Below are 25,827 nucleotides of genomic sequence, written 5' to 3' on the forward strand. Positions count from 1 at the left end.
TATTTTGAGAAAACGCCTCCGTAATTCCCTGGTGAACATGTAGGTATATTATTTGATTAATGTGTATACATTGTCATGGACGACCTTTCCGCTGGGTTCCATCTTGATTTCCTCTCTCGATCCGCATCGAAAAGAAGGAAGAGAAGCGAACCAGCGGCCGCCATGGCAAAGGTACGATCGAGCTTCCTCTTCTCCTTCGATTTCTACTTCGATCGATTGTTCCCTTGATCCATTGTGCGTCCGTATTGGTTTTCACCGCAGAAGAAGAAGCAGCAGCGCGACGACGGGGTGGCGTTGGCGCCTGGCAACGCTGCGGCGGAGGCGGCGGACGAAGGCGGAGGAGGATGCGGAGAAAACGAGGAGAAGAACGAAGGCGGAGACTGTCGAAAACCGGAGAAGAACCACGGCGGAAGCATTACCGTCGTCTTGAAGGTCGACATGCATTGCGAGGGATGCTCCAAAAAGGTCGTCAAATCCGTCCGAGGCGTCCAAGGTATTCATATTTATTTATAGTTATCCATCGAAATCTCCGGCCATCTTTTGGTTCTCCTCCCTAATGCATTCCTCTACGGATCGATCTCTCCGGCGATTCTAGGGGTGGAGGCCGTGATGGCGGATGCCGGCATTGGGAAGCTGACGGTGGTGGGGAAACTGGATCCGTGGAAGCTTCGAGATCATGTGGAGGCGAAGAGTCACAAGAAGGTCGACCTCATCTCACCGACCAACTTCCCCAAGAACGCCGACACAGCCAGAAAACCCTCCGCCGCCAAGCAAACCGACGAGAAGAAGCAGCCCCAGGAAAAAGTACACTATCAATTCCTTCATTTTTTCCCAAAAAAAAAAATTATATCGTCATTTTTCAAATTTTTTTACACAATCCGGAAAATCATCAGCTGGTGGTGACGACGGTGACGCTTAAAATTCGATTGCACTGCGAAGGATGCATCCGTCGAATCCGCAAGACCATCCTCAAGGTCAAAGGGTATTTTTCTTAAAAATTTTGATTTATTTTTTCCCCATTTTATTCGATACAAAATTCTCGGCGAAAGAAAATTAGAAGTGTTCGAAAAATTTGCACTTCCTCCTTAAGCCTTTTTTTCGTGACCGTCGGATCGAGCGAGTACGGCTCTGATCGTACATCTGTGGCAGCGTCGACGAATATTCGCAGGCTTTTGGTTTTCTGCCTGCTTCCCGTCTAATTACCGTTGTGCCACTCAGGTGTCGAGAGCGTCGTCTTCGACACACAGACGGATCAGGTGATTGTGAAGGGGACGATGGACTCGAAGGCGCTGCCAGAGAAGCTGAAGACGAAGATGAAGCGGGACGTAGTGGTGGTGCAGCCTAAGAAGGAAGGCGGCGGAGGCGAGAAGAAGGAGAAAGTTGGAGCCGGCGAGGAGGAGAAGAAGAAGAAGAAAGACGGCGCCGGCGAGGGGGAGAAGAAGAAGAAGGACGGCGGCGAGGAGAAAAAGAAAGGCAGCAAGGGAGGAGGCGGCGGTGGAGGGGAGAAGAAGGAAGAGGAGACTGTGAGGACAGTGGCCGTGGGGGCGGTGGGGCGGCGCCGGCGGGGAACGCGATGGAGTACTACGGTGGGTATGGTTACCGCTTTGAGATGGTGCACGCCCCGCAGTTGTTTAGCGACGAGAACCCTAACTCGTGCTCCGTTATGTGAACCAAACCGGAATAAGATGATGTAAATAACGTTTCGATGCGTAGGAGACGTTACGATACGACAGCATACCGTCACGGACGATATAAGGTGTTTTTTTTGGGACCGATACATTTCTGGCTGCTACAAACGCACTTGGGGTACGTTAAGGGCCAGGGTGTAGTATTACGCGTTAGGGTAGTCTTTTTTATGTTAATTCAATAGAATATACATTTCCAGTTGATTCCATATATCAATTCATTTTAATTGAGATTATTGAATTCAAAACTGCTTTGATTGATATCTGATATCTAGGTTAATTTGTTTAATTGACCAATTTGATTAGGTTTAGAAGGTTTTGATTTAACTTCATGTAAATTTATTTTGATGTGAGTAGACAATTTTATTCTTCTTTGAAAGGCTTGTTAGCTTAGAGGAAAGACAAAATTAGGCTTTGCGGGCTTCGATAAAGAAAAAGATGTTTTCCGAAGGAGGTATGAGGGAAATAGGTTTATGATATTTTCTTTCTTTACTTCTTCAAAAATACTCGACTAGTGGACTCTTGAGAGTTGTTTAAATAGGACATAAGGGAAAGAAGTGGAACTAGATTTGAATAGATCAATTTACCCCTTTATTCCTTCTGGTGACTTTGCACCAAATTATGTTTAGTGTCAATAGCTGAAAATAGAGGACGAAGCAAGCTTGAAGCCTCCAATGTCAATGCAAGATCGTAAAGGAGGTAAGCTCGAGAGTGAAAAGTGAGAAAATCAGAAGACAACCAGAGAGAAGGAGACGAGAGCGTCAATAGAGAGGATGTCAAGAGTCGAAGGGGAGGCTATTTATATAAGAAAAATGATACGCTATATGAAAAATGTAATATGAAACTAAACATGACATACTCAACTGTATGGATGTAGAACCCAATGGAGTGTGTCATGTTGAGTTTCATGCTACATTTTACATGTAATATATCATTGCTCTTGTATTAAAGAGGTCGTTTTCGCTAAAGTTAGCATGATCTACATTATTCACTAAGTCATTTTCTAATGGAATCACCCTCCTTTATGTCGATGGTATAGTCATCATTAGCAACGATATTGAAGGAATTATCTCGATCAAGAAATATTTGCAATGAGTTTTTTTTTTACCTTATAGTGATTAGATATTAGGGACTAGATGGTTCTTTCCTTGACTCATTGCCCTAACTTTCTAATAAGTCGAACTCGATCCTTTTGTTTTGTTGAACTTATTTGTGGTTAAAACTAAAAGCAACCTATGATCAAACATAACATAATTTTGTGTTTTTTTCAACGTTTAAACTCGATAGAGTTTCTCATCATAAAGATAGGAGTACATCAAAGATTAATTCTAAATTCTTATCTTTTTATATTAATCATGAATAAACTTACTTGGTGCATGTTATTTACAAATGATATTATTTTAATAAATGAGACACATGAAGAAATACATGTTAAACTTGAATCTTGACAGAAAATGTTAGAAATAACAGTTTTAGAATTAGTAGAGAAAGACATAATATATAAAATTTAAGTTTATCAATATTAGAGATAACGAGACAATTATTAAGATAAGAGATGATTAGTTATCTATAACTAAGAACTTTATGCATTTAAAATGATTTTTATAAAACGATGGAGGAATTGAGAGACATATCATACATAAAATACAAGCAGGATGATTGAAATTGAGGAGAGCATCAAATGCTCTTTATGATTATAAAATACCTTTAAAATTTAAAAAAAAAATTATAAAACGATAGTTAAACCTGTATGTTACAACAAATATACACATCAAACAAGTAAGAGAAAATTTTTAAAAGATTAATAATAAAATAATATAAATTTTATTTTAAAATGATGATATAGTAAAAGATAGAGCCTAATAATATACACTATAAAATAATTAACATTTAGAGACGAATTTTACGACGAATCCTTCAATTCGTTGCAAAAATATTTATGACAAAAATTGCGATAAAATTTCTCATTACTATTAAATCGTCGTCAATTTCTACAACAAAAATTTAAAATAGATTTTCGTCATAGAGTTTGTCGTCAATCAATAACAAACAATGGTTCGTCATCGATGGACGACGAATGTAAATTTCATCGTCGATGGGTGATGAATGTTTGTCGTCGACTAGCGTTTATGTCGCTATTGACTTTTTCTGATAGTCTTGTATCTAGCTTAATTATAGAATTTATAAACTTCTGCATTTTTATCATCACCCCAATATAATGTATAACCAGTTTTGCAAACACCAATTCTTTCCATTGGAAGATTTAAGGCTTTGACAAGTTTTTTCATATTGTAAAAATCATTAAGCATTATATGATCATGTGACAATACCTCTCTAATAACTTGAACAAAATCATTAAAACAATCTTCAGATACATTATGCATGATACCATTGGAAGAGCGACCTCGCTCTAATACCACTTGTTAGTACCGATGAAATCAAAATATCTCCACAATGGCATGATATTGTCCACTTTGGGCCTAAGCCCTCATGGTTTTATTCTTGGGCTCTCCCAAAAGGCCTCATACCAATGGAGATATCTTTCATCCTTTAAAACACATGATCTTTTCCATGTGTTTTAGATGTGGGACTATGTTTGCACCCTTGCAACCCAATAAATTTATCATTGTGGCACTTTCTGCATAGATATCTTATCTTATCTCCATTCACAAACTCAACATTACTTGAAGTAAACTCCAAAAATTATTCTAACTCAATAATAAATTCATCGGTTAAACCCCTACGTACGTTCAAGTAAGTTCCTTTTATACACCCAACTTTTTGCTTTCTGTATTTTTTCTGAATCCAAAAATTTTTAAATTTTAAAATCTAATTAATTCTTACTAAATTAGAATAATTTTTATCCAGTATAAATAAAAACTAATATAAACATCCTCATCAATTACATAAATATAATTAATTCTTACTAAATTAGAATAATAAAAATTAACATTCAAATAATCACTAGCTATTATAGCTAAATACTTTTTACTATACAAAAATAACTATAATTATAAATATACCTAATGAATAAAAACAAGTATATATCTCTCCAAAAGTCTACTCAAATTATAAATCTGCACAAACAACATTACAAAATCAACAATTAAATATAATGTGCGCAAAGAAATACTTTTAATAAATTAAATTAATATCTTAAAAAATAGATGTCTTAAAGATACTTAAGCTTAATTAATTTGGAGATAGCAAAGCTCACAGTGAAAAATGAACACACAAATAGACGAGCTCGCAATCAACCGAGCTTGTGGCTAATGGCCACCGAATGCGGCGACCACTGATTGTGGCCAGCGCGACAAACACCAACCGCGACCAACAACAAAATCGATTGCAGGGTGGTTGCCCTTGGCTAGTGGCTGGCAGGTCGCAGCCCACGACCCCTGGCCAGCGGGGGCCAGCTAGCCGACACCTGGCTCACGGCGGGTCGCAGGCGACAAGCAAGGAGGGGGGAAGATGATCTAGCTTGATGGGAGAGATGTGACAGGGAGGAGAGAAGGAGAATATCAGAGGCAACGAAGGGCTTTGTTCGTTGGAGAGATCCGACAGAGGAGAGGCAACGGCGGCGATTGGCGCTACAGCGACGATTGTGATCCGGAGAGGCTGCGGGAAAACGCGAGAAAAAGAAAAGAGATAGGGAGATTTAGAATTATGCCCTAAATTTGACGACGAAATCAAATTCGTCGTCAAAATCATCGTTAATTTAAATACGACGAATTAATATTTCATTGCGCATTCACGATGAATAATTCTTCCAATGCCGAATTAGCGATGATTTTATTTTTCATCGCTAAATTTGTGATTAATATTTTATTCATCATAAATCAGCGATGAAATATATTTTTGTCGCTATTTCGCGATGAATTTGATAATAAAAATATTTTTTTGTAATAAAATTTATCATGAATTTAATATATTATTAATTCTGTAATAAAGTAATTTTCATATCCCAAAATTTATCATAAATTGACGACGAAAATATATTTCGTCTCTAAATTTATTATAATTTTACGATGAATATTTTTCGTCGCTAATATTCATCTCAAATTGATTAAATTTTTGTAATGATAGAAAGATTAATATAATCAATCTATGTAGTGAATAAGACTTTATTTATTATTATTATTATTATTATTATTATTAAGAAATCTAGTGTGGTCCTCAATGTACCGAAAAATAAATTCAATTATCCATAGTTGATCAATTAGAAACACTTTCGATAGATTTCATTATATAATTAAAATATTCTCTTTTTAATTTTACACTTTGGAGACCTTCAAAAAGTGACATTGATGAACCCTAGAAGACATGTTTTGCCTCGATTTCATTTTTCAAAAATGTCTTCAAATTAATGGGTTGTTGAATGTTGCCCATAAATGCACGAGCAATAAATTATTATCGCAAAAAATCAAATCAATATAATTAATGGGCAAATCGTACTAGGAAATCTTTTCATAAAAGTTCTTTGATTAATGGATCTTGTTTTAGATAAACATCATTAATTGTTGAAGAACTCAATATTGTGTTTGGAGCTTCTTTTAAGTAATCTCTTAATTATTTTCCACTTTCTTATTTCAACAAATGGAAATAATAAGAAAAAATATATTACTTGGGTGTTTATCAAAATGACCTCCATAATATATTTTTTTATCAAAACACATGCATACTCACTAAAATTTTCCCTTTAAAATGCCACTTAAGGAGACTCAAATTTTACAGCTATTTTTTTTTTTGTTTACAATACAAATTGCTTTAACAATCAATAACATAAAAAATGTTTATGACCAAATTTAAGAATAAAAATATAAAAAGATAGTCCAGTGTAAAAAGTTCTCATCAATGTCGAGTCTCGAGTAAATTTACATAGCAATAACAAAGTCTTAAATTACATAGCAATAACAAAGCCTTAAATAAGAATAAAAATATTTTTTTTAATTTTCAATTGACTAGCTAAAATGCTAAGGATGGGAGATTTTATGATTTTAATAGCATAAGGTGACATGTAAATCAGTTTCCATTATAAAAAAAAAACAATAGAAAAAGGCATAGAAAGTTTTAAGGAAAAAGTTTCAATTAAGGGTATTAGTGTAAGTATATGTCTATGTGGGTTCTTTTGGTAAAATAATTATAAGACAAATATTATATAGATTAGTCCGTTGTTTTAGTATTATTATTTTTATAATTATTATGAAAATGGAAATAATTAGGTGATTAGTAAAATGTGGTTTAGGGTGGCTAACACATGCATTTCCTCAAAAAGGGTTTTAAAAAAAAGGACTCAAAAACCACATTAATTCACAGTTCAAGGGAAAGGTACATGTTAATTATTGTACATGTTGTTTCCTTTTTGAAAGGGACAAATAATTAATATATATTAAGTTTATATAGACAAAAAAAATTAATATCCACTCAAATTAATATCCATACTATATTATTAAAGTTAGATCGATATCAAGAGAAATAAGGACAAATCATCTATTCAAAATTATGTCATAATCGTTTATTATTATTATATTGTAAAGAAAAAAAGATTCTATAAATATTTTATAGAGCTAGAAATATAATATATATTTTAATCTAATTTTAGATTTATTGTAGTTTTAGTCATTATTGGGGGTACTTTTAGTGATAGATAAGGGTTGTGATCTAAGAGTTCTTTAGAGGACTAAACTTATACATGAGGTATAGCATCATATCATCGTCAACAAAGCAAGAATACACGCACGCGGTAAAGTGAATTGGACCCCAATCAACCATCGGAGCATCTTTTTAGATTATATTCGCCTCGGTACTCATGTCATTATAATTTAGAAACAGAGACAGCGAGTTGTGAGTCACAACCTAAAAGTTATTTAGAGGAATAAATTTATGCATACGGTAGCATCATATCATCAACGATAAAGCAAGCAAACATGTGACGAGCTTTGAGTTAAGAATTACCCCGCCCTTTCAAGTAGTTACCATTTTCTTTAATATCATCATCTCAAGTACTACATAGGAATAAACTTACACATGTTTAGCTTTGCATCGTCTATACAAAGGCAAGATTACACTCCATATATTGTGGTAGGAAAAGGTAAATTAATATCACTAATCAAAATCTAAGACAAAATGATTTCAATTATATTTAAGAAGTTTTATGCAACATTATCATGATTAATTATTTGTCTTACATAATAACTTTTGGTTCTAAAATGATTTTCTCTTGCAAAAATTAATAAATATTGATACATAATTTATTTATTTTTGCTCATTGAATTAAATCACTAGTAAACAAGAGACAAGAAGCAATTTGCAAACCAAAGAACTCAAGCAAAATTTCAAAACTCCTTTACGTTTTTCATACCCAACCAAATAAAATGAAATCAGCAAGATCCTTAGAAGACAAACCTGATGAGCGATGGTAAAGATCGATCGAGACTTAACTTGTTCTTGTCCATGCACAAGTTTTCATCAACATAGTTAGCCGTTTATTCGCCGATGCAGCATCATCAAGATTCTCAACAAGGCAACCTCTCGGTGATACCCGAATGATATGGCCCGATCGTGTGAATCTTGATGATGCCACAGCTGCAAACACCGGCTTGTATTCTCCGATCAGTGTGAGAAGAAAAGAAGAATATTCTAGCTTCTACAGTAATTAACTAAACATTAGGGTACAAAAAGATACCAAAAGAAAAGATCTAAAATCCTTAGAAGAAGGAAAAGAAAGCAAGTCATGTCCTGAAATAAATCAGGTTATGACCTATAGAAGATGAAGACGAAGAACAAGAAGAAGAAAGAATCAATTAGTGTGGAATTTAAAACTCATCACCAGATTGTAGTCATGAAAGAAAGGAAGAAATCTTATCAAGCCGAGGAAAAGAGAGAGAAGGAAAAAAAAAAAGAAGGGGGAGAGATGGAGTGTGGAGAGGGAGGTTGAGAAGGACAAGTGTATATAAAAGATATGGACTAGGTTTCTTGGAGCAAGTGTTCCTGTCTCATGCATCCAACCCTAATAAAGTTTATCTTATGCCTTAATAGTGTTAACTACTTGTCAAGAGAATGCAGAAAAAAAAGTCATTTGAATATAGGAGTGAATAAAATTTTAATTAAATTAAATCAACCAATAGAATGATCGAATTTAAAATTTTAATTTAATTATTTTAAAATTTTAATTTTATTAGAAAATATCGATTATTTTAATTAATTTGATTCGATCTCGATTTTAAAATTTCTAATTCAATTAAATTGAATAAACTTATTTATTCCATTCCTCTTTTGCAACCATCATAATGGTTAAGAATTTGGATGAAATATTAATATATCATATTCTCAAAGTTGCCATTAGCAATAATAAACAAGTACACGTTCTCAAAGTCACATTGATAAAGTTAATCTTGAATGAGTCAAAACTTAATTAGACGTCAATCTAGTGTGTTTAGGTTGGTTGGTCGGTCGGATGTAATTATAAAAGGTTACAATTGAGGTGATTAATTATAAGTTAATTAATTTATATAAGTACTATGATCTATTTTTTTAAAAGAAAAAAATTAATGTGACCTACCGAGCAACTTAAATAATTTTAATAGAATAATTATAAATAGGATCGGCTCCATCCAACTTTGGTTTTAAATTGATGCTATCTTTAATCATATAGTTATTTATTAAATCAGCAAGGTTTTATCGTTACTTTAAACTAGCTAGTGTCGTTAAACAAGTCAATCAATGATGGAACTAGCCGATCTGTCAAAAATATATCATATAGCAAGGTAAGCATGTTCATCATTTTAGTAGGTTGAGAAATTTCTAATCCAATCTAAAATGGATTATAGGTTAAACAGATCAATCTACGAACCTATCAATAAATAAATAAATAAATATATATATATATATATATATATATATATATATATATATATATATATATATATTATTGAATTTTTAAATTTAGATTGTGAATTAATTGGGTAAATTTAGTCCATTTAATTTTTTAGTTTAGTTTTAATTTTTTTAAAAACATTTCTTAATCTACAGAACAATCTAAGTCCATAAAACTTATTGAATTTTTCATTTTAATTTTAAAGTTTAAAATAATTTTTTTTCAATCCTCAAGCTAACTTAAATTCATTCTAATTCTGGGTCCAAGCGGACTGATCCATCTGAATCCGTATTGACAAAATTTTAATTTAATTTATTTAAATTGTTCCATAGAATGGACTAACCAATTAACTTAATCTAAATTCATCGTTCTACTTTAAACTAAATAAAAAAATTGACAGCTAACGATGGTTGAGAATAAATAGTAATGAAATAAAAAATTAAAAAAGCACCTGTCGTAAGTATTTTTTAAAAATAAAAAACTAAAAATAGTACTTCATCTATAATTTTTCTCAAAATATTTATTTATTTTAAATCGATCTAAACACGAGAATGTGAACCTCCGAGGTTGCACAGAGGATAAGAATGCAAACAAACCGAATCGAATCTGATAATAAAATATTGATATTTAAATTTGAGTTTAAAAGAGCATCTGTCGTAGATATTTTTTTTAAATAGTAATGGAATAAAAAATTAAAAGAGTCCTACGACAAGTATTTTTTTTAAAATAGTAATGGCATAACAAAATTAAAATAGCATCTGTCGTAAGTATTTTTTTAAAAAAAATCAAAAATAGTACTCCATTTATTTTTAAGTCGATCTGATACGTACCATAATAGTGCAAGCAAAATATAATAATATTAAAATATATATAATATTCAAATTCGAACTGAATCTTAAAAATATAAATAATTTTAATTCAAATTCAATTTGAAATAAAATTTGAATTCAAATTAGATTTGAATTATTATTTAAACTTTGATTCGAACGAATCATAACATAATTATAATTTATTATATTTAAGTTAAATTCGGATTCAATTTAAATTATGTAGACTTTAATGTTATTTATGTAGTTGAGTTTGTTACGATGATGAAGTAGACTTATCTTCCCGTAGATGATTATAAAGATCAATTTTAATTTTTTGTTGAGGATGAAAAATTTCATCTTTTTATCGAAAATGAATCAATTTAAAAAAAAAAACTAATTGATGCAAGAGGAGCAGTGATTATTTATTTATTTTCGAATTGCTAACCCTATACAAACCGTCGACAATTCAATTTTGATACCAAGGCACATCAAGTTGCAGCATCCGGCCATCGTTCTATGCTTCGGTACTTTTCCTTTCAATGCTTCCCCTCCTTGATTTCAGCTTAATTATGTTAGTTTGTATGTTATGAACCGTAGTTTGATCTGATTCTTTGATTGTGGTTGTTAAGTTTCGAGTTAAACTAGGGTTGGCGTTTAGCCGAGGGGATAGAAAAATTGGATCAAAGTGAATCCATTCTTCATATTATGTTGCTGCATTCTGGGAAGGAGCAAGGATCGCTCAAGTCTGGTTTCGATGGTCTCCTAATCGATGGGATTCATAACTGAAAGAAATCATTTAATCTACTAACAGTGTGTGTCTGTGTGTGTGAATATTTACCTCATCTAATACATTCAGAACTAAACAATCATTTTGGCATTTTGATCCTTGTTTCATTTCATAAGACTCAGAATCCTGTAGTATGAGAGAACAACTGAATAGGAAAAGATTAGGGTGATCAGTTAGTGAAGAGCAGCCTCCAAATGCTACATGACTAATTTATTTAAATTTTTGTAAAGATAAAAGACCAAGAGAGTACCTTGTTTGAGGAAATTAAGGTCTTGTAACTTATCCTAAAATGAAAGTAAAACAAATTGCTAATTATTATTCAATGGGTCATTGAATTGACCCTTTCCAAAATCAAAATGATATCGTTCTGTTGTCCTTTGAAACAATTTGTCCTAAAGTTTGACATAGGAGGGAAGCCAATGACACAGCACAAGGATGTAGATCTGTAGCAGGTATTTGCACTATTTCAGTGCCTTTGTACATCAACAAAGATACTTTGTTCCAAACTGTGTTCGTTGGAGTCAATTCGACTAAACAGGATTACAAGCAGAGGGTCATTTGTATTGTCCTTGCTTCAATTGGAAAAATAGTTCTGGGGATTGAAACAGATGGTGCTAAGAGTGAAGTGGATGATGGTGGATTGCTGCAGGACTCCAGAGTTTAGTGCACTAACTTGGTGTAAGCATGTCAACAGCCCATGACATGATGGTTGTGACTGATCACTAGTATTTTTTACACTACTCCTAACGCCCTAATAGAGGTTGCATAGATGAGTCCTTGAATTTGAGTGATCAAACCAATGAGCCACTGATTTATTAATTAATTTGCAGTACCACTTCTCATAACTACTGGCCACTGGGTGATGGTTGCTTGAATTGGGCATTCAGTTGTGCCTTTTACTTTGCTTCTAGCTAGGAACCTCCTACTGACTTATTAGAGTTGCCATGCAGATGAACCTTGATCTGATACAAGATGATTGGTCATAGGATCCCAAAGTCTGTCTCAAGAAAAAATAAAGATTCACGACAAGAGAAGGGTGATCAGTGGGATCGACCTAGAAAAGCAACAAACCTATACTGATAACAATAGATCTGTAGCTTTTACAGTTTAGGCGACTAAGAGAGGTATTTGTTTATAAAGATATACACATATGCTAATACAAATAGAAACTGACAATAAATGGCTAATTATTTATTGGACGGGTCATCAGATTGTACATTGGACTGTTTGTTTAAATGTGATAGATTAAATATTTTTCGATATCGAATGGTCTGGATCTTGCATTTGGTTTGATGCAAATAACGAACTAGTTCCTTTCCGCATACAATGATGGATGCCTAAGAATCCTTTGGTGTATGTCGTATTTAATTTGACAGAATCCTCAGATGAAGTTAAGTTATTCTGTAGGGACATATGTTCCTCATGGCACCTAATCACATTAGTAGTAGTTTAAATTTTGATCCTTCTGTATGTGCAGGTCGGCGAGCTGACCTTGGATTATTGCCCAAGGTCAGAAATTGTTTCTCTTGGAATAGATTCACCTTTGTATTTTGGAAACTAATTGGCATAAGAGTTCTTCTAGAATGCAACATAAGGTTCTATAGCATCAATTCCAACACAGTTCCTCAGAGGCTTGTGAATCGTGCTGGAGGCTTGTAATTTAAAATGGAATCGTGCAAAGTGTGATTGATAACAGTATAGTTATTTAAATCGGTATCTGGATTGGATAGTCGAAGAATCCATGTAATTGATCGAGAAGGTTTGTTCTTAGAAAGTTGTGAGACTCTTGTGCAATCTCTAGCTTTCATGTCTGATTCTTGCATGGTTTTTCGAAAAGTTTTCTGTATTGATTGTAACCAAAGTGTGAAATTGCATTCCTATAGTTTTTATGATTTCATGTTTAATTTGTTCTTAGCTATCTTTTCATTATCTCTTCGTCTAGAGTACATAAAACATATAGCTGAGCAGAAGATGCCAACGGTACAGGTACAACTAGCTAGCTAGCAACCTTTCTTTGTTGAAATTTTGTACCATGTCTTTTAAGACTAATTGTTAAATCTCATGTGCTTCTAAAATAACCATTCTATCATTTTTATTTTATATTAGATGTCCAATTTACATCGATTATATAATCAGTAAGTCTATTTTCTTTTCACTTCATTTCTCCCCAGCCATAGGATTTTACCCGAACTAGTTCTTTTCTTCATCTTCTATTTTCATTTATTGTTCATGGCTTCTCCTTCAAGGACGTGACTATATGCATGGTTCCTTTTGGTCTTCATGAAGGACTGCATCACTTCACACAATAAGTGAAGAGAAGCAAGAGGAAGGTTTGAGTCTTGAGGGTCTTTGGACTTCACCTTTGTTTCCTAGTGTAACTTAGATTAAGGGGTAAGCATGTGACCTTGCATAAAGGCCTTTTTTGCGGTCATAGGATCCGTGGAATTCAATTCTAGCTATATATTTGTTTTTTGCTCATCATACTTGTTAGTCTCACGGATAGGCTTTCTACATAAAGGTAAAGCGTTCAATCTATTCAAAATTGAACAGAACAATTTGAATAAATTAAAATTAATTAAATTGAATTTTTTAAAACAAATCAAACCAATTGAGTTTTACCATTAAAATTAAACAAATTAAATCGATATAAAATTGATTAATTATTAAATTAATTAATTTTTTTAATCAATCGATTAATGGCATTATCAGTCGAATGGAATTAGATGATCGAATTAATCTCATTCATCAATTGAGTTGCGTAATTATTATCTAATTCAAATATATCATAACAATTAATTAATAAAATTTAGATTTAATTAATTTAATTGATTTATGAAATTTAAAATCGAAATTGAATCACATAAATTTAAAAAATAATATATATTTTTGTAAAAAAATGAAATTTTGAATTAATCAAATCTAATTTTTAAATTTGATCTTTTAATTCCATTCTTTATTTGCCTTTGAACAGTAGATTTGTCAATTGGAAGAATCGAACCCAAAACACTGAATCGACGGACTTCAACGAGTCAACTTTCTACCAAACAATAAACTTTGAACAAGTCATTGTTTATAACAAAATTTTATTTTGCCCCCAATTGCCCCCAATTGAAATTCTAATTCTTGTTATTGCCAAAACATCTCCCTAATCCAATGTAACCTTAAGTATATCCTTTGTATTTTTTTCAGAAATATATGTAGATATTATTATTAGATTATTGGGTTATTATTTTAGCACTGCTATTGTAATTTCAATCGAGTATAAAATTTAGATTTAATTTCACTGAACCCCTTAAAATTTACCAAATTCAAACGCGGATTGCAAGTTGACGAGGTCAAATTCTTGAAGGAGGACAAAACTACAAAGAAATTATTATTATTATTATTATCTAAAAAAACACTTACTAAATTTTTATAATAATGCAAATCAATTTTTTTTAAAAAATAATAATAATAAGAGAAAATATTATGGTCACCATCACCACTTGTCCTCCTTTTGAATTTTAACATTCTGAACGAATGAAGACGAAGAGCAACAAGAAAAAGTCCAACCGCACCACTTGCCACTCCCTTTCCGTGTTGACTATGCGCAAGACACCATTTCCCACTTCTTCCACCATTCACACACATCGCCATCCATCCATTTCTTTTCTATGGATCGATCGGTTCAATCGATTAAATTATAAAAATATTTTATATATTTTTATAATAAAAATATATAAAATTAATTTAACATGAAATTTATTCTATTTTTAAAAGAGAAATAATATATTGCATGAAAATATAAAAAATGACACACACTACATGCATGAAAGTAGGATTCAGATCTATAGTGTGTTATGCTGGAATTTTATGAAAATGCAATCTATCATTTTTCTTTTTAAAATTTTAAGATAATATGAATAATTTTAAGAGAAATGATAGACTGCATGAAAATGTAGCATAAAATTTCAGACTTATGCTGCATTTTATATTGGAATTTCATGCTGTATTTTCATGCAGTCTATCATTTCTCTAATTTTAAATTATAAAACTTATAAATTACTATATTCTTATATATATTTAATAAAAATTTTATAAAAAAAAGAATTACAATTAAGGTTTACAAAAGCTTTGTTTTTTTTACTATAAATGTGGTCCATTTAAAATTCTATTTCTATCTTAAATCAACTTGTTCATAGTAAATCATCTGATCTAAATTCTAATCTAATAGATGAGCGGCTTCTTTCTTTATCCATTGTTTACTTTGAAGGATGAATGATTGAGATAGTTTACTTCTCTTATTAGACACAATTAATTAGACAATCATTTTCTTTCCTTTTTCTTGTTCTTTTTCCTTTCTTTTTTTTTTCTCTCTTTATTTTCCTTATCGACAGTTGATCTTTCACCATCATTTTCTTTTATTTGTTTTCTCCTATTTGAACAGTAAGAGTCTTTTTAATGATGCACCTAAACCTTCCTCTCCTTCCATGATTCCTCTCTCTCTCTCTCTTTCTCTCCGCTGCTCCTCCTCTGTATTCACTTCCTAATATATCATGTTTCCAGCCGGCTTCCCGCCGGCGACGGCTCTTCCACCAGACTTCCCTGGACCATTTATCCCGATTACATATACTCCGCGTCCGTGGCTGCTGCCGCCGCCGCCTCCGCCATCGTCGTCATCTGGTAACATCCCCATCCTGGTCGTAACCATCGTCGGTGTCCTCCTCGCCGCCATCCTCGTCCTCGGCTACTACTTCTTCGCCGCTCGGTGCTGCTTCTGGCGCCGGAGGTCCGACGCCCTCGACCGCTCCCAGCGCCGCCTCCGCGACGATCTCATGATGTTCGCGGTTGAGAGCCGCGGCCTCGGCCAGTCGGAGATACGGCAGATCCCGACCTTCCGGTACCGGAAGGAAACCGACGGCTCCGCCGGCGGTGGCGACTGCGCGGTCTGCCTCGGGGAGTTCCAAGAGGAGGAGGCCGTACGGCTACTGCCGGATTGCTTCCACGTCTTCCACGTCGACTGCATCGACACGTGGCTCCAATCCAACGCTAACTGCCCGCTTTGCCGGGCGAGCATCACGCCGGAGGTCGCCGCCGTCCCCGTCGACAAACTCCCTGCTTTCCTCCGAAGTAGCAGGGGACTTCAGGGGACTCGTTCCGGCGACGTGGCGATCGACGTGAGGGATGATGAGCCAGAGGTGGACCGGCGGAGGCAACTGCGGCGCCACGGGAGCACCGGCGCAAGGCGGCTGCCGCCGGAAGCGCCGCCCATGCGGCGGTCCTTCTCGGTTGACACGACGGTGGCGGACCGCCGGCTCTACGGGGAGGTGCAGAAGATCGTGTTGCAGAACCCGCACTTCCGGGAAGCCGCAACATCCATCGGAAGAGGCGGCGAAGGGAGCAGCGGCGCCGCCAGAGTCCGGTGGGGGTTGTTTCCATTTCACCGGCGATCGAGCAGCGCCGCGGCCTTCTCCTAATGGTTTAATTTTTTAAAATAAGAAAAAGAAAAAAAATGTGTGAAATTGAAGAGAGTAGAATTAATATTGTTAGTAAATTTAGATAATATAATTTTAATTTTTATATTATAAATTTTGAAACTCTTGTCCTTAATGCATAATTATTAACATCATCTTATTATATTCAAAATTCAGTATATTGTTTTTTTAAAAAATTAAAATATTAATATTAATAGTCAATAACGAAATGACAACAGTTCAAAGGCTGAATTTTGAGAGGCAAAATAAAACTTTTCCAAAAAAAAATAAATGAAAAGGATAGCAACGAAGAAATTCTAACTTTGAAAATGAAGATGTCAAGAGAGATGAGAGTCGACTTTGATTATGAAGTGGCTTGACTTGTTAGTGATCATGATGGCAAAATAATTAAATGAAAATTGTTAAGGATGAGTTTGACAAAAAAAAAACAATCATAATAAAACTTAAAATGACAAAAAAAAATTAGAATGAGAATATTTTTTTTAGTAATTTAAGTGTTCGAATTTGGTCGGATATAACTCTCAGAGTACAATATTTATAAATTGACTTTTATAATATTTATTTCATTTGAAATTTGAACTATGCTTCTCTTATTGTCTCCAAACGTCCTTGTGATGCTTAAAAAAATAAGTAGATTTGACTAAAACATAAATTTGAAATGTCACTTAGGATGTTGTAACTTGGGTTTAACCATTTTTAAAGAATAGAGTATTTTATGATGAAATAAATGGATGGCGTAAATTTATGGTAATTAATTGAAGTCATCTTAGAATTTTCCTTGAGAAGACTAAAAAGTTGCGTCGGTTGACTAATAAAAACACAACACAAGGGTCAACTAATGTGAAATGATTATACTTTTTTGTTGTATTTTTTGTTTCTTTGTGTTCATGTTGAGATTTGTTAAACATATTTTTTATTTATAAATTACTTTGAATGTCATTGTGAATTAAACTAACAAGTTAGCTTTCCTATGATTGTGAATTATTATGCTTTAATGGACATGAGGGAGGGTTTCAAAAACTTGGTTGTATGTCTTTGTGAAGGACTAATCAAATGAGTGGTACGTCGATACTTTGGGAAAATTTGAATCCTCTTAAGTGTATAAACATCGAACGAAGCCGTACGGTAACGGTAGCTTCATTCCTTGTGTGTCGTAGATTGATGACACGAGGATAGTTACGAGCTTCACCCCTTCCTCTAAGGTAGAAGTTACTCCTAGGAGCGAGAGGAGTAGGGCAAGGAAGAGGTAAAAGATCACAAAGTTGTACATAAATTGAAGAAGAGTACATTTAGCTTGTACAACTAATATCGAAATTCATGTAAACTAATGGGCACATATCTTAATCCTACTAATTCTTTTTGCCATGAAGTCAAGTGATATTGCCTTGTATAGATCATTCAATCGAGATAAAATAGATGTAACCAACTAAAAAAAAGGTTTAGAAAAATATAATGCGAGAAATGATAAGTAATGTAGGCAAATAGAGCTAAGAATAAAGAAACATAATGCCCGTGTATGCGAAAATGATTCGAAGCAATCCTATACTCTTCTTTCAAAGTAACGATAAAGCACGACTAATTGATAGGTTAAGGCATCATGCATACACCTTCAGTCTTCTCTAGCACACTTCAAAGTCGATGTTCTTACATCACACTGATTCACGAAGCATGTTCATGTAAAGTATATTTGCAAGAAAGACAAGACAAAACAAGCAAAGGTAAATTTCATTCGCTAAGATTGAAAACAAATGATGTGCAAGGGATACAAGTATTCACCTACTTAATGAAAGAATTTCAAGATTGAGAATCCAAACTTAGGGTTGTTGATACCACATCTATATTGCAAGGGAACGATAATGCAACAAATGTTAACAACCAAATTACTCTTCAAGAAATAGGATAGCAAAGGGACTTTTCAAATTTATTGTACACCAAATATGGTTTTGCAATCGCCCCTTTGGATCTATATGTGTTCGTTCCTCTGTTAATCGAATTGCTTTATCAGTCAATGAATACTAGCAATTTTCTCTACAAACTACATTACCTTTAGACAGCACCACATGTTAAAGCTTGACAAAAGCTTTCTTTTTTCGATGAAGAATCCATGTCGTTCTTTGCCCCACTCTCAATCGATCCAGTCTGTTTTTCCCACCTACAACAATATTATCATTGATAACTTTTCAAAAACAAGATTGGGGCAAATCGATAAAATCATTGAAAGTTTGAAAGAAAATAAGAATAACATAGATTGATTAAAGCATATAAAACTTCTGAAAGCATTAGAAGAAAAGGATAAAGTGACTTATTAAGTATGTAAAAAGGGTGAACAATATGGCCAAATAAAAAGGGTTTGCAGGAACAAGAAGATTACAAATCTCTAGTTTCGTGTGCTATGCCTCGAAGTGAGGAGCTGTGTAATTGAGTTGACTCTAAGTGGCACTTAAAATATTTGAGATTGTGTTAAAGATTGTCATCGTAATCACAACAGATCATGTTAAATGAGTATTTAATTCACAAAGTCCAAAACTTACCAAATACATACACTGCATCAAGTTCTAGATACACAATGCATGTGATCAAACATTATCTAATAGTCTAATGACTAAGTTCATAGTGATGATAGTCCTAATATGGGAGTCTTCACCAGCTAATAAAAAAATTACACAATCATAAGCTATGAAAAAGCTATCACAACAAAGATGTTGCTTAATTTCAATCTCGTAACGATGCAATTGATATGCTGAAGAGAGCAGTATTTGCTCTTTAACAGAACTGATTGAGCTCCAGATGCACTAGGCATCCTAGTTTTGATCACCAAAACTTTATCCTTATAACTATCAAACTGTAGCACACAATATTGAGAAAGCAAAAAAAAAAAAAAAAAAAAAAAAAACTGCTAGATTTGCAGCATTTTCAACTGTGAAAAAATTCGAACTATGAAAGTTAGGAAGATGTACTCAAACTGTTTCTCATATGCGTTCTAAAGTTCAAACGTGAATAATCTTAAAATATAGAATCTTATAATACAGAAAGAAGATCATGTACCTACCTATAATGAGCCAGGATGATGTAAGTCTTGTTGAATGATTGAAGCATCATCTTGGATAGACCTCAGTTAATGGACAAGAAGTGACGCTGATAAAATAAATTTGCTGAAATACCTGGCACTGCTACTTCTTGAACTTTTAAGTGAAGATGAACCCGAATCTGATTTTAATTATTGCAATGACAACATACTGCTGCTTTCAACAAAAATTATTGTGCATGAAACTGACAGTTTATTTCAAACACTCTCAGGATCTCCTTCTCTAGATCTGGTAGAAGAACAGGTTTCCGGATCAGACCATTCATCCCTGACTGCATGCATTTCTTCCAAACATGATCATCAGTACTTGCTGTGAAAGCAATGATCAAAGGCCAACACCCATCTCTTGAACTCCGAATTTTCGTGGCAACTTCATAGCCATTCATATTTGGCATGCTGAGGTCCAAAATAACCAGCTGCAATTGTTGGTCAAAGGTATCGAGATAGCTCAGGCATTCAGTACCAGATGATACAGAAAAGGCACAGCAGCCAAGCTTCGTCAGAAGCTTTTGCGTTACTACTCTATTAATGGCACTGTCATCAACAATTAAAACTTTGAGGCCTTCTAAAAGAGATGAAAATGAATGATGGCTCTCTGAAGAAGCTCCTGATTCAGAAATTACCATGGAAAGTTGCTTCTGTAAGCGGAGAATCAACGTTACACATTCCTGTAGCCCATCTGAACTTGGAACTACGAAGATTTCTCCCTGCATCAGCTGCAGCATATGCGCATAAACAAATTTTATGAAAAATTACAGGATGTCATCTTATTTGGAAGTAGCTTAACTTAAGTAGCAGCAAATTTGGATTCTAGGTTTAAACATATGGATGTTTCAAGTCATATGAAGTTGATACTGACAAAAATGAAGCTCACAAAATCAAGAATCGAGTAAAAGATCACCAAGATAAAGAAATTACATAAAGAAGAAGAGGTCTTGAGAAGAGCTTATACGATATCAGAAATTCTGAATCAATCTGACATTTAGAAAAATTATCCATGTACACATCATATAGTTGGATTTAAGTTGATTTACCTGTACAATTTTTTTACACATGCTGAAGCTGAAACCCATGTTAAAACCCTCCCTGCAAGGCTTTCTGCTAAGCTGAACTAACGTGCTTGAATACAGGCCAAATGATTGTGTGATTGTAAACTCAAACTTCAGGAAGGTATACACATTTGGTACTCTTGATTTCCAAATCCCTCTTCCATCTTCCCAATCTGCTAGCTCTGAATCACTCCTTACACAAAAAGTCAAACATCCACCATCAAATCCATTCAGCAAACCATCAATTATATGCAACAAAACATGAAGAATCCGCCTCTCGTCACCAATAGCCTGACCAAGCACCATATTCTCCGCCAGAAATTCAAAACCAAAGCCCCTACTATCACAAAGACACCTAGCAACACAAGCAGTTTCCTTAATCAGTGATTGTAGCTGGAATGGCTTCATTTCCAATGTAAAGTGTTCCCTGTTGATCACCATGACATCATTGATCAAAGTGGAAACGACATTACCCGTTTTTGCCATAGCATTCACTGTCAGCCTCTGTTCAAGAGACAAATTTGTTTGTTGCATGAGTGACAGGAGACCCATGATCGAATGGATAGGACTCCTGATTCCTTGGCTCATGACCTTCTGGAATAAGGTCCATGCTTGGCTTGCCATCATTACATTTTGCTTTGCCTGTAACAAAGCCTTGTTTTGCTCTATCAATTTGTCTCTGATCACATGTGATTCCTCTAAAACTGCAGCATGGGACAGGGCAACAGCAACCTGATCGGAAACAACTTCAATCAGCTCTAGCTCATGGTGGCTCCAAAGCCTAGTATCATTCTTAGGAAGAACCAAAACCAATATAGCATAGTGTGCTTGAAAAACCTCAGGTGTTCCACCTTCGAAATTAGAAACTTTCAACATAGGCATCCTAATTGCAGCAACAGCCCCTGATTCACCAGCTGCGCCGCTGCTTGCAGAACCTAGTGTAGAATCCGGCTTCAGTAGCTTGACTCCATCATACTTCTTGACTTCAATCACATCTGGATCATGCATAGGAATCAAACGTATACAAAAGTCAGAAGAGTTCCTATTCAGCTCGTGAGTAAGAACCATCTCCAACTTACTCTCGTTTGGCATCCACACAGCACAATTTTGCAGCTGTAGAGTCTTTGAGAGTTCAACCAGGGTGGTGTACAAAATGGTGTGCCTATCTAGTGATTTCCGGATTTCTTGAGTAAGCATTCGCACATGCCAGCTCACTTCTTCCTGCCTCTTCATCAGCCCTACTTTCTGGTCCAGTTCATGAGCTTTTAGCCTAAGAAAATTCTCCCTCAATTTGACTTTTAGAAGCTGAGGGATCAAAGTCAAGAGGGTTATTGCAGTCAAGAAGGAGACAAATGCTGTGAGGAATTTGGAAATGGTGAGAACCAACACTAAGAGGAAGGAATGGGGCTTGTATGTGAACACATTGAGCAAGTGGGTCAATCCGCAAAGAACTATGAACGCGCTGAACTGAAAAAGGATCCATTTGAAGGGGAACAGCTTTGAGCATGTAACAAAGTACAATAGCTCAAGTGGAATGGAGAAATATGCAGCTGCAATCAACAAGTCGCTCGCTTTCTGGCAGTTTCGGATTCCCTCAATGCTCCACAGTCTGTCACCATCGCAATCACAGAGGGGAAACTCAAGCTCCGTAGCAGAACCAAATGAGAGTAATGGCAGAAGCAACAGTCCATGGTAGAATGCTCTTGATGTTTGGATAAGAAACTTCATCGCATTAACATACTAAAAAATGACCATTCAGAAAACTTCCAAGCTCCCAGGAAATAAGATATCAGCAAGGCTTCGAACACAAGCAACTTGGATGGAACTGCTTCAGCTCGCTGCCTGCCTGAAGAACGCAAATACTTAACAAATTCTTCAAAAAGGAAACCAAAAATAAAAGGAAAAGAAAGCAGATTGGTAGACTTTTTGGCAGAATATAAACCAGCAATCTGAATTTGTGAGAAGATATTCTTCAAGAATTGTCTACTGGTCTATCATTGTTCAAAATTCCTCTTTTAGGATTGGAAGCGTGAACTAGCTCGAAACCCTTCTAACAAAATCGATTAAGCCGATCGAAGCGAAAAATCAAACCAGAGCCAAGATAAACAGAAGAATCAAGAACCATCACCCGCACAGAACCACCGTTCGAAAGATCTCCGAGGAAACAAATCCCTTCAAAAGCCAAACTTTCGCACGCTCCCACGCTCGATCCTCCAAAATAATGAAATTTCTGACTCTACCTTGTACCAAATCGGAGCACTTAGGTCACCGGGAACGGGAGCGCGCGGTCGCTGCTCTCGCTTGTGGAGTTCTAGGAATCCATGCCCACATCACATCGCGTCACGCCGCATTGTCTCCGATGCCGAATCGGGAGAGACACTGAACGTGGACTCCGCTGCGTTCCAGGCAAGGATTGTCCCGCCCGTCGATTGCCAATCGGAGGATGCAGAAGCATTGGGAGATTTAAAAATCCCCATCGCCAGAAGGCCCGAAGCTCGCCTCCTCGCTCGCGCTTCTCCATCAATATATTTTAATATTGAGCTTCTGCTTTTTAATCAGAAGGCACAATTTATATTTTGAGTAATTCTTAATCCGCCCATTTGAGTTCTAGAAATTACAACTAAAGCCCCCACCCTTTCTCTATAACAGACCAATTATTCTACTATTCTCAAGTATTCGGTCTATCCGTGGTCGGTAATTGCAAACGCTACCATTTTTATTATTTTATATTTTTTAAAAAGAAAATTGTATTTTAAAAAATAAATATATCGCACTTTTTTTGCCAAACACAAAAGATGCTAAAAACAATCAAGCAAAATAGAAACATCAATTTTTAAATCAGGGAAAAAGATGAAAAATGTAAAAGAAAAACATCATTTACAAACTTCTCCACCATCGTTTTCCAAGATCAACCAAAACATGAAACAAACTATGAATCCATATTCATATCACAAGTCCACCAACTTAACAACAACGTATCTTCTTCTTGAACATACCTACGCTTGATGTTTCCACACTGCATGAGATCAAAAAGCTATCGACAGCCGAAAAGAGTCGCGGCCGGCGTAACGATAAATTTTGCGGAGGTTAATTCTCATTCATCAATGTGGTCTTGAGATCTTACAACCATTACCACCACCACTGCCTTCGCTATGAGGGTTCAAAGGAGAGATGGGGAATCAAAAGGGAACAAAAGCAACTTTCTCTTGTAGAATGGCTACTACCATATCGACGATCTAATTAACTGAAGGATACAATAATACAGGTATATATACATCGAATTTCGACTCACATCTGGCTCGGCCGCCTTTTACCGCTATCTGTTCTCATCCTTTTTACAGGCTTAGCCCATTGTATATCTGCTATGCCGGAGGAAACCCTGTGCCCGTCGTTGGGCCGTTGCATCTCGCGATGTGGCAAGCTGGATGTATGCTTTGCCTGGAGAGCTGAATTGGAATTTCTTGGAACTGAAAGGGTGGAGTTTCGGTTGATTGAGGAAGATGGCCCGGAGCTCATGCCTCCTGAACTGGTTGGTGAAAGTGGTCCGAAGCGACTGGGGTTCAATGGTGATGCGGGGCCGATCCTTTGCTTGACTGAGGATTTGTCTCTTTCTTTCCTCTTCTTCTTGCAGATGACCAGATCACCGGGGTGTGGCAGGTATTGTGAAGGTTCAGGTGCCTTCTCTATCCTGCTCCCGGACACCAGCCTCGAATCTTTCGGCTGCTTGGAAGATGTCGACTTGGTCCTCCATTCATTGTCCATAGGAGTGGCCATATGAGGTGAGGATCTTGGCGGAGGCGAGGATTTCTCCAACTTGTTAATGGGTGTGTGCTGCTTGATTTTGTTGGTGGTTAGTTTATGTGATGAACCAGCTGGCGTTGTTGCAGACTTCCTAGGATTAGAAAATGTAACTGCATTCCTAGCTTGCTGGAAATCTGAATCTGGAAATGCAATCTTCATGATATTAAAGAACAAAGCTTGGAGCTTCTCGGCTTCACACTTCACCTGTGATAAAAGAGGAACGCGATCAGGATAATATTAACCCATAATGATTCCTAATACCAAACATTCTTGAAAGTTTATAATGCTCACAAGCAGATGTTCAATAAATACTTGGAAGGAAGGTAATAGTGGGGAAGATGAGGGAAGGCTTACAAAATTACATATAGAAAGGTTAACCAAACTGAAATATGAAAGGCTAACCGATCAAAAAATTTGCCACACGATGATCAATCTTAAAAAATAACTTGTTGAATGTCACAGTAGAACAAATTAACAGCAGAGAAAAATAACAAGAGAAGAGCAGTCTTGTGGATCAATCTTCTGTGTTTTTTTTTTTATTTTTGGGTTCTTTCAAATTTTTTGTGAGCAGAATACAATCGATATTTGGGCATTTATTATTGTTTTGAACTTTTATGCTACTTTACCAATAATTATTAGATTGTGTATAATTTCATATTCCTATGTATCCAATCAGTTCAGGGTTCAGATTGGATCTTTTAGGTTATATCCACGACTAGACATTTCAAGTTGGTTCAGTTTTGCTTGGTTTTCCAAATAATTATACTCGCACAACAACATAGAGAAGAAAGCACTATGCTATATAGATCGACTGTGTTAACAAAGAAATATCATGCAGCCATTGGCAAGATCGGCACACGTAACAAATCATGCATCATAAGGAAAAAAAAAAGTAATTGGAAAACAAATATGCAATCATTTTGCACAACAGATTTATCAGTTGCTACTCTAAAGAAGTAATTAACTTGGAAACGAAGGAAGCCGACTGTACCTCGTATGTATAGTTGCAATGCTGAACTATAGTTTTCAGCATTGATTGCACATCTGCTATAAAGTCTGTTACACCACTGTACTCCAAATTGTCCACGCGCTGTTCGATTCTCTGAAGATCCAGGTTATTGCCACTTGCAGCACTAATAGTAAAAGACGGTTTCTCTTTTCTCCTCCACCAATCATAAAAAATTGGCACAATTTGATTACCATCTTTATGTATTCTCATCTGCAGCTTGCTAATCACATTCTTGCACTACAAGAAAGTATG

General features: G+C 35.3%; 2 protein-coding genes and 1 pseudogene across 2 annotated transcripts; 2 read left to right on the plus strand and 1 right to left on the minus strand.

Annotated features, from left to right (window-relative positions):
• The first annotated feature begins 75 nt into the window (after positions 1-75).
• On the plus strand, positions 76-1,669 carry LOC141827063 (heavy metal-associated isoprenylated plant protein 3-like; annotated as a pseudogene).
• A 13,942-nt stretch (positions 1,670-15,611) lies between these two features.
• LOC141828380 (uncharacterized) lies at positions 15,612-16,719 on the plus strand. Its single transcript, XM_074715808.1, has one exon. It carries the CDS (start codon positions 15,693-15,695, stop codon positions 16,611-16,613), a length of 921 nt encoding a protein of 306 aa, XP_074571909.1. The 5' UTR covers positions 15,612-15,692; the 3' UTR covers positions 16,614-16,719.
• A 3,051-nt stretch (positions 16,720-19,770) lies between these two features.
• Positions 19,771-22,523, minus strand: LOC141828396 (ethylene receptor 2-like). Its single transcript, XM_074715823.1, has 2 exons — positions 20,751-22,523; positions 19,771-20,432 (listed from the first exon to the last, which is right to left on the minus strand). The coding sequence occupies exons 1-2, from the start codon at positions 22,491-22,493 to the stop codon at positions 19,887-19,889; spliced, it is 2,289 nt and encodes a 762-aa protein (XP_074571924.1). The 5' UTR covers positions 22,494-22,523; the 3' UTR covers positions 19,771-19,886.
• Between the last annotated feature and the right edge of the window lie 3,304 nt (positions 22,524-25,827).

Source organism: Curcuma longa, chromosome 4 (assembly GCF_044706935.1).
Source record: "Curcuma longa cultivar G26 ecotype Majalengka, Jawa Barat chromosome 4, ITB_CL_G26_1.1, whole genome shotgun sequence".
Classification (NCBI taxonomy): Eukaryota; Viridiplantae; Streptophyta; class Magnoliopsida; order Zingiberales; family Zingiberaceae; genus Curcuma; species Curcuma longa.